Raw genomic sequence first — 15806 nt, 5'->3', positions numbered from 1 at the left:
TGCAGGCAGTATCTTGTTGTGGTGTTTAAAGAGAAGCCCATGGAACTTTGGGATATCAGGACTTGCACTCTGCTACGAGAGATGTCAAAGGCCTTCCCTACTGTAACAGCTTTGGTATGTCTAAGGGGCACATGCTAATAACTAATGCTTACATAAGATGTTTCATATAAATATATTTGCTTGCTCAGACAGCATACATAAAGATTATTTTCAGCCTACAGATATGTGATCTTCATTAACCACTTCCCTCTCCCAGGACGAGTAACTACGTCCCTGCAAAATTCCTGATCTCCTTGCAGGGATGTAGCTACTACGTCCCTCCCCGCTGTGCACTCCCGCTCTCCCCCTCCATGCACCCCTGCGCTCGTTACTGCCACCAATCGTTAGCCGGGAGGTGAATGAATGGGAACGCAATTCCCATTCATTAATCTCTGTCCCCATATGAATGGGTGCAGGCATCAGAGTTGCCGCGGTCATCTGTTTACATCCAGCGGAAGCCATACATGCATTGATTCCTATTTAGTGTACTATAGGTACGCAATAAGAAGTAATGTGCGAGGACATCTTGTGGCCAAATAGTAAAAATACAATTTTTTTTGTTTGTCTTTGTTTACATTTAAAATGAACCCCTTACCTCCCACGCTCCCTAATAGTTAACCCCAAAACATTTTTGTGTAAAAAAAAAAAAAAAAAAAAAAAAAAAAAAAAAAAAAAAAAAAAGGGGGCTTGTAATTAGGGATGGACTCAAAACTGAAAAATTGCACCTTTTATTTTCAAATAAAATATTGGCGCCATACATTGTACTAGGGAAAAATTCTAAACATTGCAATAACCAGGGTAAATGGGCAAATAAAATGTGTGGATTTTACTTACTGTAGCATGAATTATTTTAAAACTATAATGGCCGAAAACTGAGAAATAATTTTTTTTTTCCATTTTTTTCCCCCCATTCTTATTTTTCCTGTTAACCTCTTGAGGACCACAGGCTTACACCCCCCTAGTGTCCCTGCCATTTTTTACAATTCAGCACTCTGCAGGTTTAATAGTTGCACAGCCATACAACTTAGCACACAAAAGAATCTCGACTCCTTTTCTTACCACCAACAGAGCTTTCTGTTGGTGGCATCCGATTGCTGCTGTGATGTAATATTTTATTTTCTTTAATTAATTTAAAGTATTTTTTATTTTTTTTTAATTTCCCTCTCTTCCCTGTCCCTCCCTTCCTCAGAGATCCAGCACTAAAATCACCTCTCGTAGATAACTGCCTATGAGAGAGATCCGATTCCAAGTCACTCCAGGGGACAGCCAAATGAAAGGGCTGTCCCCAGTACAGCGCTGCACTAGATCGCAGCACTGTACAAAAGAAAAAAAGCCATTTCTTTGTGTCCCTGCAGCCTGCCAGCTTCAATCGCAGCTAATCTCCAGACACCGCTTTTGATGCCAATTGGCATTAGGCGGTCCTGGGGGAGCCACTCTGTGACTGCCCATCTGTGTTAGGCGGTTGCAGAGTGGTTAAAATGCAATTAGAATAAAATAATTCTTAGCAAAAAGTACCCCCCAAAGAAAGCCTAATTGGTGGCACAAAAAACAAGATCTAGATTGTTTAGTTGTGATAAGTAGTAATAAAGTTATAGGCAAATGAATGAAAGGACCGCTGACAAAGTCATATAAAAGGTGGCAGCCTTTGAGTAATACAATCCTGGATAAACACCAGCAGTTTTGTCAGAGTCTCTGACTAGCAGCCATGCTGCTCACACACACTCACTCTCAACCAGGAAGTGATCACCTTTTTATGTGTCAGCTGTGAAGCTGACCAGTTGAGGTAAAACCTGGAGTGCAATTCCACCCAGGATAGGATGACCAGAAGCTCCCACGCTCCCTGCTTCTGGTCAGTTCCAGCCCGATAGTGAGACCTAGCTATTCACATAACCAAGCCACACAAACTGTGGAGCTGCTACTGCATGTAGCGTCGGATCCTGGGTGCGACATACCACCATTCTACCACCATTCCAGACAAAGTGAATAAATATTTTCTATCCACTTTGTCACAAAATATATAATATATATATATATATTATATATATTTATTTGTGTGTATGTATATATATATATATATATATATATATATATATATATATATATATATATATATATATATATATATATATATAAAAATTATTATTATTTTTTTTTTCCCCCTCCTAGAATCTGCACTGTTATAGCAACCTTGCTTTTCTAAACACATGAGAGCATTGGCATAAATTGTATCTAGGCTTCACACTGAACTGCACTCAGCTAATCAGTGAGGAGCAGGAGTGTGGGAGGGGAGATGACAAGCTTCCTTATCAGCAATATACCAAATAGAGCCAGTCTAACTGAGATATTTAGTACAGCTGAAACCTTTCTGAATAGATTGGAAGGCTTGCAATGCAGGGTAAGGTTCCAGGCTTCATAATAAACACCGAGCAGTGGGTAACTGTAATTGGATTTTGTGACTGACAATCCCTTTTTAACCATTTCAGCTGCACAGACGTGACTCTCGCGTACGCGGCTGTTGCAGCTATAGCTGCAGAGATGCGAGAGTCATGTCTGTGCATTTGCCTGGCTGCCCTGCGTGATCGTGTGTGTGCACAGGCGCCCTACCGATGGCCCCATAACAAGGTAGTCATAAAACACCTGATCTCAAGTATAGTCCCCTGTACTGGAGCAAGGGAAGGTTAGTAGTTGGGGCCCCAAAACTGCTCTGGGCACCTCTATTTATACCCCTGATGTCTGATCTGCTTCTAATCAAGAGGGAGAGCTTTGGGTCTAGAATTAACCACTTTTTTTTTTTCTCAATCAGAAATCTGATCTGAAGTACAAATTGCATGGTGTGCCGGCCTTTAGTCAGGCAGCCACTTGCAAAAAACAAACTATACTGTAGATTTATGTTCTGGTAGATTTAATACAGCTGGTAAATGAGTGTGTGCCATGCCAATAATGCAGAATGTCTGGACCCTCCATGGAGTAACAGTGCTGGATCATTTCTGCCTCTCTCAGGAATGGTCCCCCTCTCACAATCTGAAGAGTCTTCGCAAGAAGCAGATGGCAGCCCGTGAGGCGATGGCACGTCAGACTGTCTCCTCTGACAGTGATCCAAACAGCGTCGAGTCTTCAGTCATCAGGTGAGGCATCTGCCAGGCTTTAGCAGCCTAGTAATAATTCAGAAGTTGTCATCTCACTGTTCTGCTGAGCATGTGGGGAAATAAGAGACCGAAGAGCACAGCGCTAAAACAAATGCTGCAATAAATAAATGCTGCAAAATATCATTAATTTTAATGAAGTTAAACAATCAGTTCTCAGATACGGCACAAACAAGACTAATGTCTCCTTCAAGAGACACAAGGGCACATTTACCAAAATCAAGGCAGGGAACATTGAAACAGCTGCCGGTGTAAAACTGTAACAGTTCCCCAGATTTGCCTACAGTTTTGCTCCAAAGTTCCTTACAACAGTTTTGTAAATGTGTCTCACATGGTGATGACCGTAATGTAAAAAGCAACCAGTCCCACATCAGCTTTCAGAGGTTTGGTGCGGTTGACCAATGAAATTGATTTGCGATTTGTGGGCATGCTTTACCAATTTACCGTACATTTTGTGTTAAGAATAAGCGACACCCATGCTAACCTAGAAATAAGAAAACACATATAAGTAGATAAATACTAGTTCTAATCACATAACATATGTATTGCACTGTCCACGTTATGATTCCTGTGAATTCTATAAAGGAAAAACAGAGCATCTTATTCTAGACAGTTTCCATCTTGGTTACCTTTGACCTTCTGACATAATTTCCTTCATTTTTTTTTTTTCTCCTCTTGCTAATTGTGTATTTGTTACCCGCCCTCCTCCCAGAGTCTTCAGACTCTCCCACTGAGGTCTATACTAGAAAGTGCATTGTCTTATGTCCTTAGGAGGGGGAAATAAAGGGAAGAGGAGGAATATATTATAGATAAAAAAGACCCCCCCCCCAGCATGCAACTGTTTGGCAATGGCATTTAAAGGGCCAGTACTCCTAAGGTATGTAATAACTCCAAGCCATATGGTGACAAACTTTACTCAAAAATAGCAGTAGTGTAAAAATAAATAAATCCATAAATTGCAACGTGAGAAGTTAGAAAATAGAAGCTAGATTAAGAAATTCATTGATACTCTCTGTGTACAGTAATTTGTTCATGTTGTGTGATCCGTTGTCAGCCGTTGTGTCATCATCTTTACTACTGGCAGACAAGAAACAAAACAGACCACATCTGCCACAATCTATAAACGCACCCACTAACAATGTGATAGGCTAAAAGATTGTTGTTTTTTTCTTATACAAATATTTGTTTTTGTCCCCAAGACCAACAGTTTTCATATTAAAGCCTTAAAGTTCCAGGAAGGTCCCACCGACCGGAAACCAGTGACCTCACACCTCACAAAAAAGCAACATCGCCATCCTTCCCAACCTTCTGGGGCCCATATTCAATTCACTTTTTCGCTTATGTTTTCACCTTGGAGATAATTTTTTTATTTTCTGTTGTAAATTAACTTTTCAGCATTGTGCAATTAAAGGGCCTTTGAACAGAAGAAATAATCTGGACTTACCTGGGGCTTCCTCCAGCCCTCCGTAGCCTGCATAGTCCCTCGGCATCCTCTGGGTCCCCTCCGTCTCCCGCTAGCAGCTCTGTTAATTTGGTGAGTTTGGCTGAAGTCGCGCATGTGGGGGCGTCACCGCGCTGGTTGCCATAAGGGTCCTGCACGTGTGGTTCTTGAAAGACTGAACACAGGCTGCTTACGGCAACCGGCGTGGGGACGTGTTAAAAGAAATAATCACACAATGAGACATTCTCCATGCAGCCAATGACAGTAGAATCTTTTATTTACTCAGCTGAGGACTTTTTCATGTGCCAGCATATTAAAACAGACTGTCTGCAAACTTTACCAGCCAGAAAAAGTCCAATTCCTTTTTCCATTCCATCTTTTATACCCCAGTTAATATGCTAACATATTCCTCCCTCCAGGCAGTCTATCCTTCTATGAGTCCAATCAGCATTATGCAAAAGATGGCTTGGACCTCATCGCTGGGTGGGATCACCTGTGTCCTTCAAGAGACTTCCTGTAAAATTAACTTTCACTTTAGTGATTCTTTGAACTGACGTCAGAAGTAGTTTTGTTTCTTTCAAAGTGACCCCAAGGATATCCCTGCCTCCAGAGTCTGGTTCAAACTGGTTAACTCTTGTCTCTCCAGACTTGAATTCCACTGCAAAGGTATAAAGAACTATACACAGTAACCGAGCTCTTAAATGTTAATAATTATTACAACAGTACTTATACTCATAATGTTAAAGTGTCACTCTAGCACATTCGTCTGATCACATTCATGTGATTGTTATAGTCACATGGGAATATAAAGAATATACATATAATAAATTATAAAAACCTTCATTAATTCTTTCCACACATGCCGGGTGCCATGCATGCATGACTCCAGCCGAATTCTTCGACGTTAACTGAGCCGACAGCTGGACCACAGAGGGGACCCAGAGGATGCCTAGGGACCTTGCGGGCTATGGGGGGCTGGAGGAAGCCCCTTGTAGGTCCAGATTCCAATTATTCCTTCTGTTCAGGGTCCCTTTAAAAAAAAAAAAAAAAAGGTACCAAAATGTAGGTGAAAAAGTTAGAATTATTTTCTTGCTTGCTGATGGCTTAAAAGGCATTTTATTGATAAGGTGTGAAAATATCACTTAGGAGAAAAAGTGAATTCAGTAAGGGCATGGATGTCTAGTTTACTCATAAAGTGCATCAAATACTGATGCATACCTAAAGGCATTAAGTTATAATAGTCAAGGCACATTCTGTGAGCAATAAGTCTCAGCAGAGCCCCAATTCACCCGGGTTCCAAATATAGAAAATAATGAGGCCTTTTTCTGCAAATCGGATCTACACTCAAGAACCTGGCTGATCTGGGGCTCCAGTAAGACTTCTTGCTAACAATGTGCCCGGACCATTAGAACTTGATGCTATTGGTATGCATTTGTTTTTTTACTTTACACCAATACTCTGTGCTAAACTTCCCAGCTCAAGTGCTGAACTTTCTCAAAGTCGCCTTTACATATTTGCTTTATGTAAACTGCATGATCATTGTCCAATTAGTTTCTTTACTGCTTGTAGGCAGATTAGTGAGGCTACATTCTTCTCCATGGTGTAGTGGATTTGAAAATTGATAACGCCATTATTCATTTGAACACATTAATGGAAACCACTTATGCTGAATATAAACAGTGCTGTACTGCTGCTCCTGTTCACTGATCTTTACACTGCTATAAAAAGCCTGCATATCTTACTTATATAGGATATAAATGTATATAAAACATAAGTAAATGGTTAAATATATCACAGCCCATCTTTTGCTGCTGGATGAAGTAGAAGGGAAAATGAAGCTATGAGCATTATGCTTCGCCTGCCTCCCCCAACAACTCCACACTTTTTAATTCTGCCACCTTTATCCTTCCCTGGGTCTCTTCTCTTGTGTATAGAGAGTGAGATGTATCCATCTGATCACAAGAGCTGCTCATTTGCTGCAGTTTCAATTCTTCAATTTAGAGCCACTGGCTGCGCATTAATGGCTCGCTAATGAGGCCATTAGTGAAGATAGTGGTGAAGTGTATTATGAGGTACCTGGTGCCAGCAGCTCTGTGCATTTACTTGCTGCATTAGTCTGTTACAGGAGGCGGAGAGCAAGTCGGAACTGAGCCAGAACATCTCTGCACGGGAGCACTTTGTGTTCACAGACACAGATGGACAGGTTTATCACCTCACTGTGGAAGGGAACAGCGTGAAAGACAGCGCCAGGATCCCGCCAGATGTGAGTAAGCCTATGGGCATGGGAGGGGAGAATGTCGTCTAACAACTCTGAATTATTGCCAGAGATCATTCTCTCTGCAGGTCTGTGGTCTGTTCACTGCTGCTTAAAGAGGAACTCTGAAAGATGATAGTTGGGTGAAATAAAAAAAATCCATACATTTCAAAGTGAGAAGTTAAAAAATAGAAGGTTGTTCATGATTGTAATTTGTTCATGTTGATTGGTTCACTGTGAGCCTGCATGTTATCTTTAAAGTGTACCTGAGATGGTGGCAAAGCAAAGATTTATACATACCTAGTGCTTCCTCTAGCCGCTTTCTAGCTTTCTTTGGCCTGATTGCTCCTCCACCGCTTCCTCGTTCGTCCGCAATCCTCCCGGTAACTTTTTTCCAGTCAGCGCAGGCGCAGAACACTCCCGGTGACAGGCAGCTGGGCCACACATGAGCAGTAAGCCGCAATTCCCAAAGTTACCAGGAGGAATTGCGGACGAACAAGGAAGCAGGGGAGGATGGAGAGGGAGTGATCAGTCCAGAGGGAAGCCCCAGGTATGTATACATTTTTGCTTTGCCACCATCTCGGGTATTCTTTAAAGGGGCGAAAAATTTTAAAATTTAAAATATGTGCAAACATAGACAAATAAGAAATACGTTTTTTTCCAGAGTAAAACAAGCCATAAATTGCTTTTCTCCTATGTTGCTGTCACTTTAAGTAGGTAGTAGAAATATGACAGAAGCGACAGGTTTTGGACTAGTCCAACTCTTCATAGGGGATTCTTAGGGATTTTTTTTTTAAAAGCACTTAGTAAATGGCAGTTGCTCTGTCCAACTGCCAAAAAGCTGTGTAACGAGCAGGGAAGCTGGCCAGCATCATTGTTTAAATCCTTTTTAGGGAATATCTTTATAAAGAATAAAAGCCTTGAAGAGATGGACTAGTCCAAAATCTGTCGCTTCTGTCATATTTCTACTATCTACTGTAAGTGACAGCAGCATAGGAGAAAAGTAATTTATGGCTCATTTTACTCTGGAAAAAGCATACTTCTTATTTTGTCATTGTTTGCACATATTTTAAATTTTAAAATTTTTCGCCATAGTGCTCCTTTAATGTTGGCAGACAAGAACAAAAAACTGGAAAGCACCAACTGCCATTATCTCAATAAACACATCCAGAGAGGGACATACTGCTTGATTGGCAGTTGAAAACTGCTGCCATTTCCCACAACCAAGCAAGCTACAATTACAGGAAACTGTCAGGGCCTTGGCCCTAACATTACACAGTGGGAGGGGTTTCATCACAATATTTAAGAAAAGGTAAAATTCCACATGGGAAATGGGGCATCGGCTACTGATTGGCTTAACTTTCCTCTTTATGTCCAGCGTAATCTTTTTTTTTTTTTTTTTTTTTTTTTTATTGTCCCCACATCAGGGCTCCTTCCGGTCATCTTCCCCCCGCCCCCCCCCCCCCTTACCCTCTCCCCATGTACCAAAGTACCTGACTCCAAGTAGCAAATCTGTACAGTGATCATTCCTATCTGTCGCTCAAAGTGATCGCAAATCATTGTTCCGGATGACATTAATATGTGTACATAGCTTAATTCAGGTGTGGGTCTCTGCAGTTCAGATTTTAGATAAAATGGCATTTAAAACTCCTGTAATGTGCAGACAGTACCGGTCTAAACTGCAGGTCAGATCTTTGTGGAGCAGCAAATGAGCTATGGTCACACTTTAATGATGTGTAAAGTGGTTGTTGCAAAACTGCCACCCCAAATGGTCTTTTGTTATCATCTTAGGCAAAAATGTATCAGCAGTGCAAGTGTGCCCCCCAACATTGCTGACAGTGGGGTGTATACTCTATGGTTTCCATGGCTGCAATACCAAGGGAGACCTGCTCCACACTTTTTGGTCATGCCCAATGCTGTCAAGATTTTGGTCTCAGAACTGACTGATGCGACATCTGTTCAATAAAGATATTGCACAAGATCCTTGGACTGCATTGTTGCATTTTCATATACACTTTCTGGAAACCATCTTATTCTGGTTGCAGCCTAGCAAATGATAACTAGGGCATGGAAAACACAAAGCGTCCATTTTGGTGAAGTTCAAAATAGTCAGTACCTTTAATAGTTCAGGACTGGCTTACCAATAGGGGGTGCAGAGGTTGTGACTGTAACGGAGCCCTTGGTCCAGAGGGGCCCTGAGGGACCCTCTCTCAACTGCAGTATTAGCTCATTATTGGTCCTGTGCTGGTAATAATCACTTCAATAGATGCTATGAATAGTACTAATCATTAACAAACTGTTCCCAATCCCATTCTTGCATGTCTGACACTGTGGTTGTCCTTGGGAGGTTTGGCTTCGCCCTATAAATTGTTATGTATAAAAGTGTGTGTGTGTGTGTGGCACTTATTCCTAATATGTGTGGGTAACCTACTCTGTGTGTGCCCTAGTACTAGTGTTTCTGCTTTTGGATTTTCCCACTGTAAATTATGCGAGTTTTACACTAGGTCAGCTGTCCTGCATTCTAATGGAAATACAGCAGGCTAAAACTGGATGGTTCAAAGCTGGCAACCGTTGTCTATGGGTTGGTCCACATGTAGCATATCTGTACAATACAGATTCAACCCTAGTAGAGTGACCCGAGCCTTAAACTATGGACATATGCTGGATACACCTCATCCCCGCGAGAGAAACCCTTACTTTCGAGGTGCTAAAACAGTGTACCATCCAGCCTTACTGCCAGACAGGGAGCTCTTCACCCACTACATAGTCACTGTGATAGCCATAACCTGATTGTTTGCATTGAGCAACATCCCTACTTTCACTGCAGTTTTCTATACACCTGTCTTGATTTATCAGCTCTGTTACGCTGTGCTGGGTTTATGTGTGTGTTTTAGCATGTAAACCATGTTATGATTTTGATGGTCTTGTAACAAGCCTCTGATTACCTTATGTGCAGAATGTGTCACTACTTCAGTGGTCTCTCAGGTCCAGAGATATTCTTCACAGTAATGCTCATTATTGCTCTTTGCTATATATATAATGCGGCTGGTACTTATTTTTTCTTAATGTAGTTGTGGGTGAGATTGCCTTGTGCTGGTAATCTCTTCTTAAGAGCCTCGTGAATCATATATTGTTGGTTAGGTATATTAATGCCATACTTGCTGCTGTATATTGTGGTAATGATCGATGTTAGGTCAGCAGCACATTAGCAAAGTGTGTATGTTCAATATAATAGGGCTTATGGGAATGCTGGAGATTAAATCAAGGCCTCTAAGGTTTGATTTGTGTTCTATAATCAGTCATCAATTGAAACTTGGATTGTGTTTATTCAACAAGCAAAGCTTTATGCACAATGAACAATTTTTTGATGAACTTTAAATTTAAAGAAAAAACTGTAACAACATATTAGTAGAATGCAGTACATCATTAAGAATACACACTTTTTTATGCTCAATATTCTGGTTTCAGCATCAGAAAGACTTGCTATTGCAGTATATTGCTGTATATTGGTATGTAGACCTGGCCTCCCAGTGAGGCTTAGCCCAGGCATTGTATTTGGAAATCTCCCCACCAGAGCATTCTGGAAGACCAGAGATCATTTCTACTGGCTTTAGGCCTGGAACCCACTAAGAGCGCTTTTCTGAGCACTTTGTGATTTGAAAAGCTCTTGCTAATTTAATGCTGTGTGTATTGTTTAGCAAGAGGTTTTTCAAATCCCTAGTGCTTACAAAAGGCGGCTAGTGGGTTTGAGCCATTAAACCGCTCAGTAAGCAAACATTCTACATAGATTACCTGACACCTGAAATGTCTCCACCTGTAATACATTTCAGAAAGTAAATCGGGGATAGGAAATATCTTACAATGGGCAAACTGTGACTAAAAACTGTGACATATATATATATATATATATATATATATATATATATATATATATATATATATATATATATATATATATATATATATATATATATATATATATATATATAAGCAATTTTGCTCATTATGTTGCAGGAGCTGTCGCAAAGCTCCTCCCTCAAATTGCAGTGATGCGCCACCCTGCAAAGTCACTGCCTCCCAGCTCCCTGAAGAGATTACATCACCCCCTCCCCTGCACACTCTGCATTGTTGGGGGGCTCTCTCTTCCACATAGATTGGGGGGTTCTCTGGTTCCCTAATGATAGGTGCCCTCCCACTACCTAAACTGGGGGGGGGGCTCTCTGACTCCCTAATACTGAGGGGCTCTCCAGCCACCTAAACTGGACGGGGAGCTCTCTGGCTCTGTAATACTAGGGTTGCCCTCCCGCTACCTAAGATGGGGGGAGCTCTCTGGCTCCCCAATACTTGGGAGAGCCTCTGGCTACCTGAACTGGGGAGGAGGGCTCTCTGGCTCCCTAATACGGGAGGGGGCGGCCATCGGCTATCCATATTGGGGGGCTCTCTGGCTACCTATACGGGGGGCACATCTGTGTGTGTGTATGTATATATTTACACAGGGGGCTACCTCTGGCTGTCATATCACAACCGTGAGTCTATTGGGTGGGTGTCTAATTTTGCCCTGAGAGCCATTGCCATTAAGCCTAGAAACTGCCTTAGCCCCTCTCTCCTCATCTACCCTAAGCATCCTCACTCTCTCCCCACCAGACCAAATTAAGCTTCTCTTTCTCTCCATCCCCAGCTTCCTTCCTCTCAATTTTTAAACAAGGATAGCCCGACAGAGATGTGCGCATATTTAGGATTGCTTGTTAAGTGTCAGGCATCAGTTGGTCATCCACGCCTCAAGATCTCAATTATGAATTCCTCCCTATTTTGATAATTATAACTCCATAAGGAATCGCTAAACTGCACAGTGATTTAGAGAGACATATTTTGCACCTGGATAGGAAATTTGTAGTGTACCATTTCTTGCTAAATGCTAAGAGAACACAAAGAGCCCTAAGATGTTTAAGAATTAATTTAATCTGATTATACCCTAGCTCTGGTATAATATCAGAAGAATAAATGCCTAAAGGAATGTTTAAATGCAAGGGATGTAAAATGTGCAAATATGTTAATCCCTGAATGGCTTTTTGGAGTTTAGGGCATCTGGATTATGAGATCGGTACCGTCGATAGAAGCAGTAGACTAGATAACACGTACAGTATGTTCAAGTGGAAACAACATTGGTTATGAAAATTATATTGCATTATTGGTCAAAGCCTCACTGTATCCTATTTGAAGTATGCTACCACTTAAGTTCTGAGGTAATTTTTCTTGTAATTGAGAGCTGTAATGCCTGGTATACACCATGCAATTTCCAGACAGATGGATGGTTGAATAGATCATTTCTAACAGGTCTGATCTGAATTCCAATCGTTTTTCTGATCGATTTTATATAGAAGTGATCAGAAAAATGACTGGAAATCAGAGCAGACCTGTTGGAAATTATCTATTCGACCTGTCTATCTAATGGGAAATTGCAATCTAAGTTATGTTTAAAGAGTACCAGAGACGAAGACTCCTCAAAGTTTTATACATACCTAGGGCTTCCTCCAGCCCCATCCGCTCGGATCGCCCCCACGCTGCCGTCCTCGGTCTTCTCCACCAGGTCCCTTAAGTTCGGCCGGTCTACACAAGCGCAGTGCACTCCATCCGTCTCCCTCTGGCAGAGAATAGTCCTTCACCTATTCAGCAGTATTCTCCAACGGGGAGAGCCAACTGCACTTGTGCAAACTGGCCGCGGCTGGCCGAAGTTACGGAAATTGGTGCAGAAGACTGAGAAGACTGGAGACGGCGGCGTGGGAGCGATCCGTGTGGATGGGGCTGGAGGAAGCCCCAGGTATGTATAAAACTTTGAGGAGTCTTCGTCTCTGGTACACTTTAAATATAACTTAGATTGCAGGTTATTTTCAATACAGTTCCTCCTTAAATTTGTATTTATTAATGTAAGTTTGTTTGAAGGGAATGCCATACTTGTTTCCTACAGCTGATAATTTGCTGTCTGATTCTCAGGCACTTTGTACTGACCGAGCTGTGTGTGTTATCTGCAGGGCAGTATGGGAAGCATCTCATGCATTGCCTGGAAAGGGGACACCTTGGTTTTGGGAGATGTTGATGGCAATTTAAACTTCTGGGATCTGAAAGGCCGTATGTCCAGGTAAGTCTCTCTTACTGATTTACACACACAATAGAGAGATAGACATACTTTGTAAAGCTTATTTCCAATTATATATTGTACATTTGATGTTCTTCTAAAATGGCCAGAGCCAGGTTTCCCATAAGGCAATGCAGGCACGTGCCTACAGGCGCCTTAAGTGGGAGAGGCGGCCCCTCCTCCTCAGATCACTGAACTCAGGAGCTTAGTCTATTCCCGGCCTCATATCACTAACCTAATTCACTTACACCCTAATCATTGTCTCATGTCGCTAAGGTAGATATGAGACAGTGATTAGAGCAGGCTTTTTCAACCAGGGTTCCTTGAGGACTCTGCAGGGGTTCCTTGGCATTTTCCCCCATCATGGGGGAAGTATAATAGAGCACACTATAATAGGGGGTACTGTAAAAAGAAGCACTAAATTGGGGGTCAGAATAATAATGAACACAGTATAATGAGTGTCAGTGTAATAGGAGGTTGTGAAACTAACAGCCTCACCTACTTTTAAAGATCATGCCTCCGGAAAAATAACTGCAGGGGTTCCTCGAGATTATAAAATTGTTTGCAGGGGTTCCTTGAGATCCAAAAGTTATTTGCAGGGTTCCTCCAAGGTAAAAAGGTTGAGAAAGGTTGGATTAGAGTGTAAGATTCTAAGGACAGTTAGTGACATAAGGAAGGAATAGGCTTTCAGAATATTTTTACTTGGGGGTGTGGCCTGTGTTCAGGGGCTGAGTTTAGGGCACCAGAACACCTGTATCTACAGGCCTATGAGTTGCAATGAATTGCCATTTTCAGGGCCAAATTTACAATGATTTATGCTCGTCAGTCTTATGGCTTTGCCCTTGGTCATATGCCTTGGACCACACAGAAAGGAATATGGTGCATTTAATTATATGACAGCTCAGCCGCCTTGCTTCAGTTGCTTCCTCCTTTTGCCCATTGATAAAGGACTTTTCCGAAACGCTGCGTCTGGGTAATGCAGCGGTGTTTGTACCTCGCTCTCACTCGGATTGTATTGTATCTCACTGTATGTCATTTTACATGCTGCTACTAGCCAGCGCTTCATGCTATTCGCTACAGCAGCTTATCTTTGCACAAACGTGGCTCATATCCTGCAGGCTGTACTAGCAGTTGATTGCTGAGCTGTATGTACTCTCATGTATTTGCATGCCTTCAATCTACCTTGTTACAGGTTTTTTACTGTATTTTGTCAGCCCATATTTTTCAATACACTACTTTATGAATTTGAATTCTACATGGTGTGCGTGTTTTGTATATATCTATGGATTGTTCATTTCACGCAGCACCCAGTATTAGTATAGCTATTGCAATTATTTAGCTCCTTTATGGTGTGCAGCCTCATGTGTTTGCATTTCATTATAATGCCTTCTGTATGGTAAGATGGAGAACTTTGCATTTGACTCATTGCAGTGTTTGACTTTCCAAAAAATATTCCTAATAAATTATAGAGACAATAAAAAAACATTTGAAACAGAAGGTGAGTGGGAATAAAGAGGCACTGTAGTGTTATAGAGTACAGTAAATGATTCAGGATACCCACTTTTATGGCAAAAAGAAACCCTTCCCATGGAATATATGTTGCTGAATATGGCATGTTGGAATCTAGCCCTGCCTTCCCAGTGATGTTTAGCCTAGGCTGATTAGCTTTGCTGCCCCCCCACCAAGCATTTTGGGAGGCCAGGTATATTTTTTACTGGTTTTAGAATTCTCAACATTCCTCACAGCTGCACCTGACAGGATGTTGCCACCTGTGACATTTTTCAGTTTGTGAATCATTGTGGGGAAAGCTATTACAATGGGCAAACACTGATTAAATATTGTAAACAGAAATAAAAAATATATATATATTGCTTACGCTATATTCGCTACAGTTCCTCAAAAGTCTTATTCCATTAATTTCATTTTTTTCCCCCTAGAAACCTCATTCTTCCCCTATCCACCCAGATTGACCTACTCTGCTCGCTTCCCTACATACATCCTTACCTGTAGAGGAAATGTGATGTGTACATGTATTCTTTCCGCCTGGTCATTTTGGTGCAGGGTAAACCAATGGCATGGCCAAGGTGTGATGTGGGTGGGGCCAAATACTAGCAAAATACAGGTAGTCCCTGGTTAACTACTTCCCGACCGCCGTATAGACAAATGGCGGCCGGGAAGCAGACGCCGCAAGGACCGCCGTATTGACAAAATGCGGCGGTCCTTGTTTGGGCATGGGCGGAGCGATCGCGTCATCCGTGACGCGATCCTCCGCCTCCGCCTGTCGCCGCTCACTCGCCGCAACATCCCGCCGGCCATACGGAAGCGCCGGCGGGATGTTAACCCGACGATCGCCGCATACAAAGTGTATAATACACTTTGTAATGTTTACAAAGTGTATTATACAGGCTGCCTCCTGCCCTGGTGGTCCCAGTGTCCGAGGGACCACCAGGGCAGGCTGCAGCCACCCTAGTCTGCACCAAGCACACTGATTTTCTCCCCCCCCGCCCCAGATCGCCCACAGCACCCATCAGACCCCCCCCCTGCCCACCCCCCAGACCCCTGTTTGCACCCAATCACCCCCCTAATCACCCATCAATCACTCCCTGTCACTATCTGTCAATGCTATTTTTTTTAATACCCCCCCCTGCCCCCTGCTCCCTCCTGATCACCCCCCAACCCCCCAGATTCTCCCCAGACCCCCCCCCCCCCAGACCACCCCCCCCAATGTACTGTATGCATCTATCCCCCCTGATCACCTGTCAATCACCTGTCAATCGCCTGTCAATCACCCGTCAA

General features: G+C 42.4%; 1 protein-coding gene across 1 annotated transcript in view; it reads left to right on the top strand.

Annotated features, from left to right (window-relative positions):
- Positions 1-15806, top strand: part of WDR11 (WD repeat domain 11) — a 158566-nt gene that overhangs the window by 88360 nt on the left and 54400 nt on the right. The window contains exons 14-17 of the mRNA XM_068258016.1: positions 6-114; positions 3040-3164; positions 6739-6886; positions 12907-13013. Coding sequence (XP_068114117.1) covers positions 6-114; positions 3040-3164; positions 6739-6886; positions 12907-13013 — 489 coding nt within the window. The remainder of the gene's footprint in view (positions 1-5; positions 115-3039; positions 3165-6738; positions 6887-12906; positions 13014-15806) is intronic.

This window comes from Hyperolius riggenbachi, chromosome 10 (assembly GCF_040937935.1).
Source record: "Hyperolius riggenbachi isolate aHypRig1 chromosome 10, aHypRig1.pri, whole genome shotgun sequence".
Taxonomy (NCBI): Eukaryota; Metazoa; Chordata; class Amphibia; order Anura; family Hyperoliidae; genus Hyperolius; species Hyperolius riggenbachi.
The sequence above is the reverse complement of the archived record's forward strand: the minus strand, read 5'-3'. Positions and strand labels throughout refer to the sequence as shown.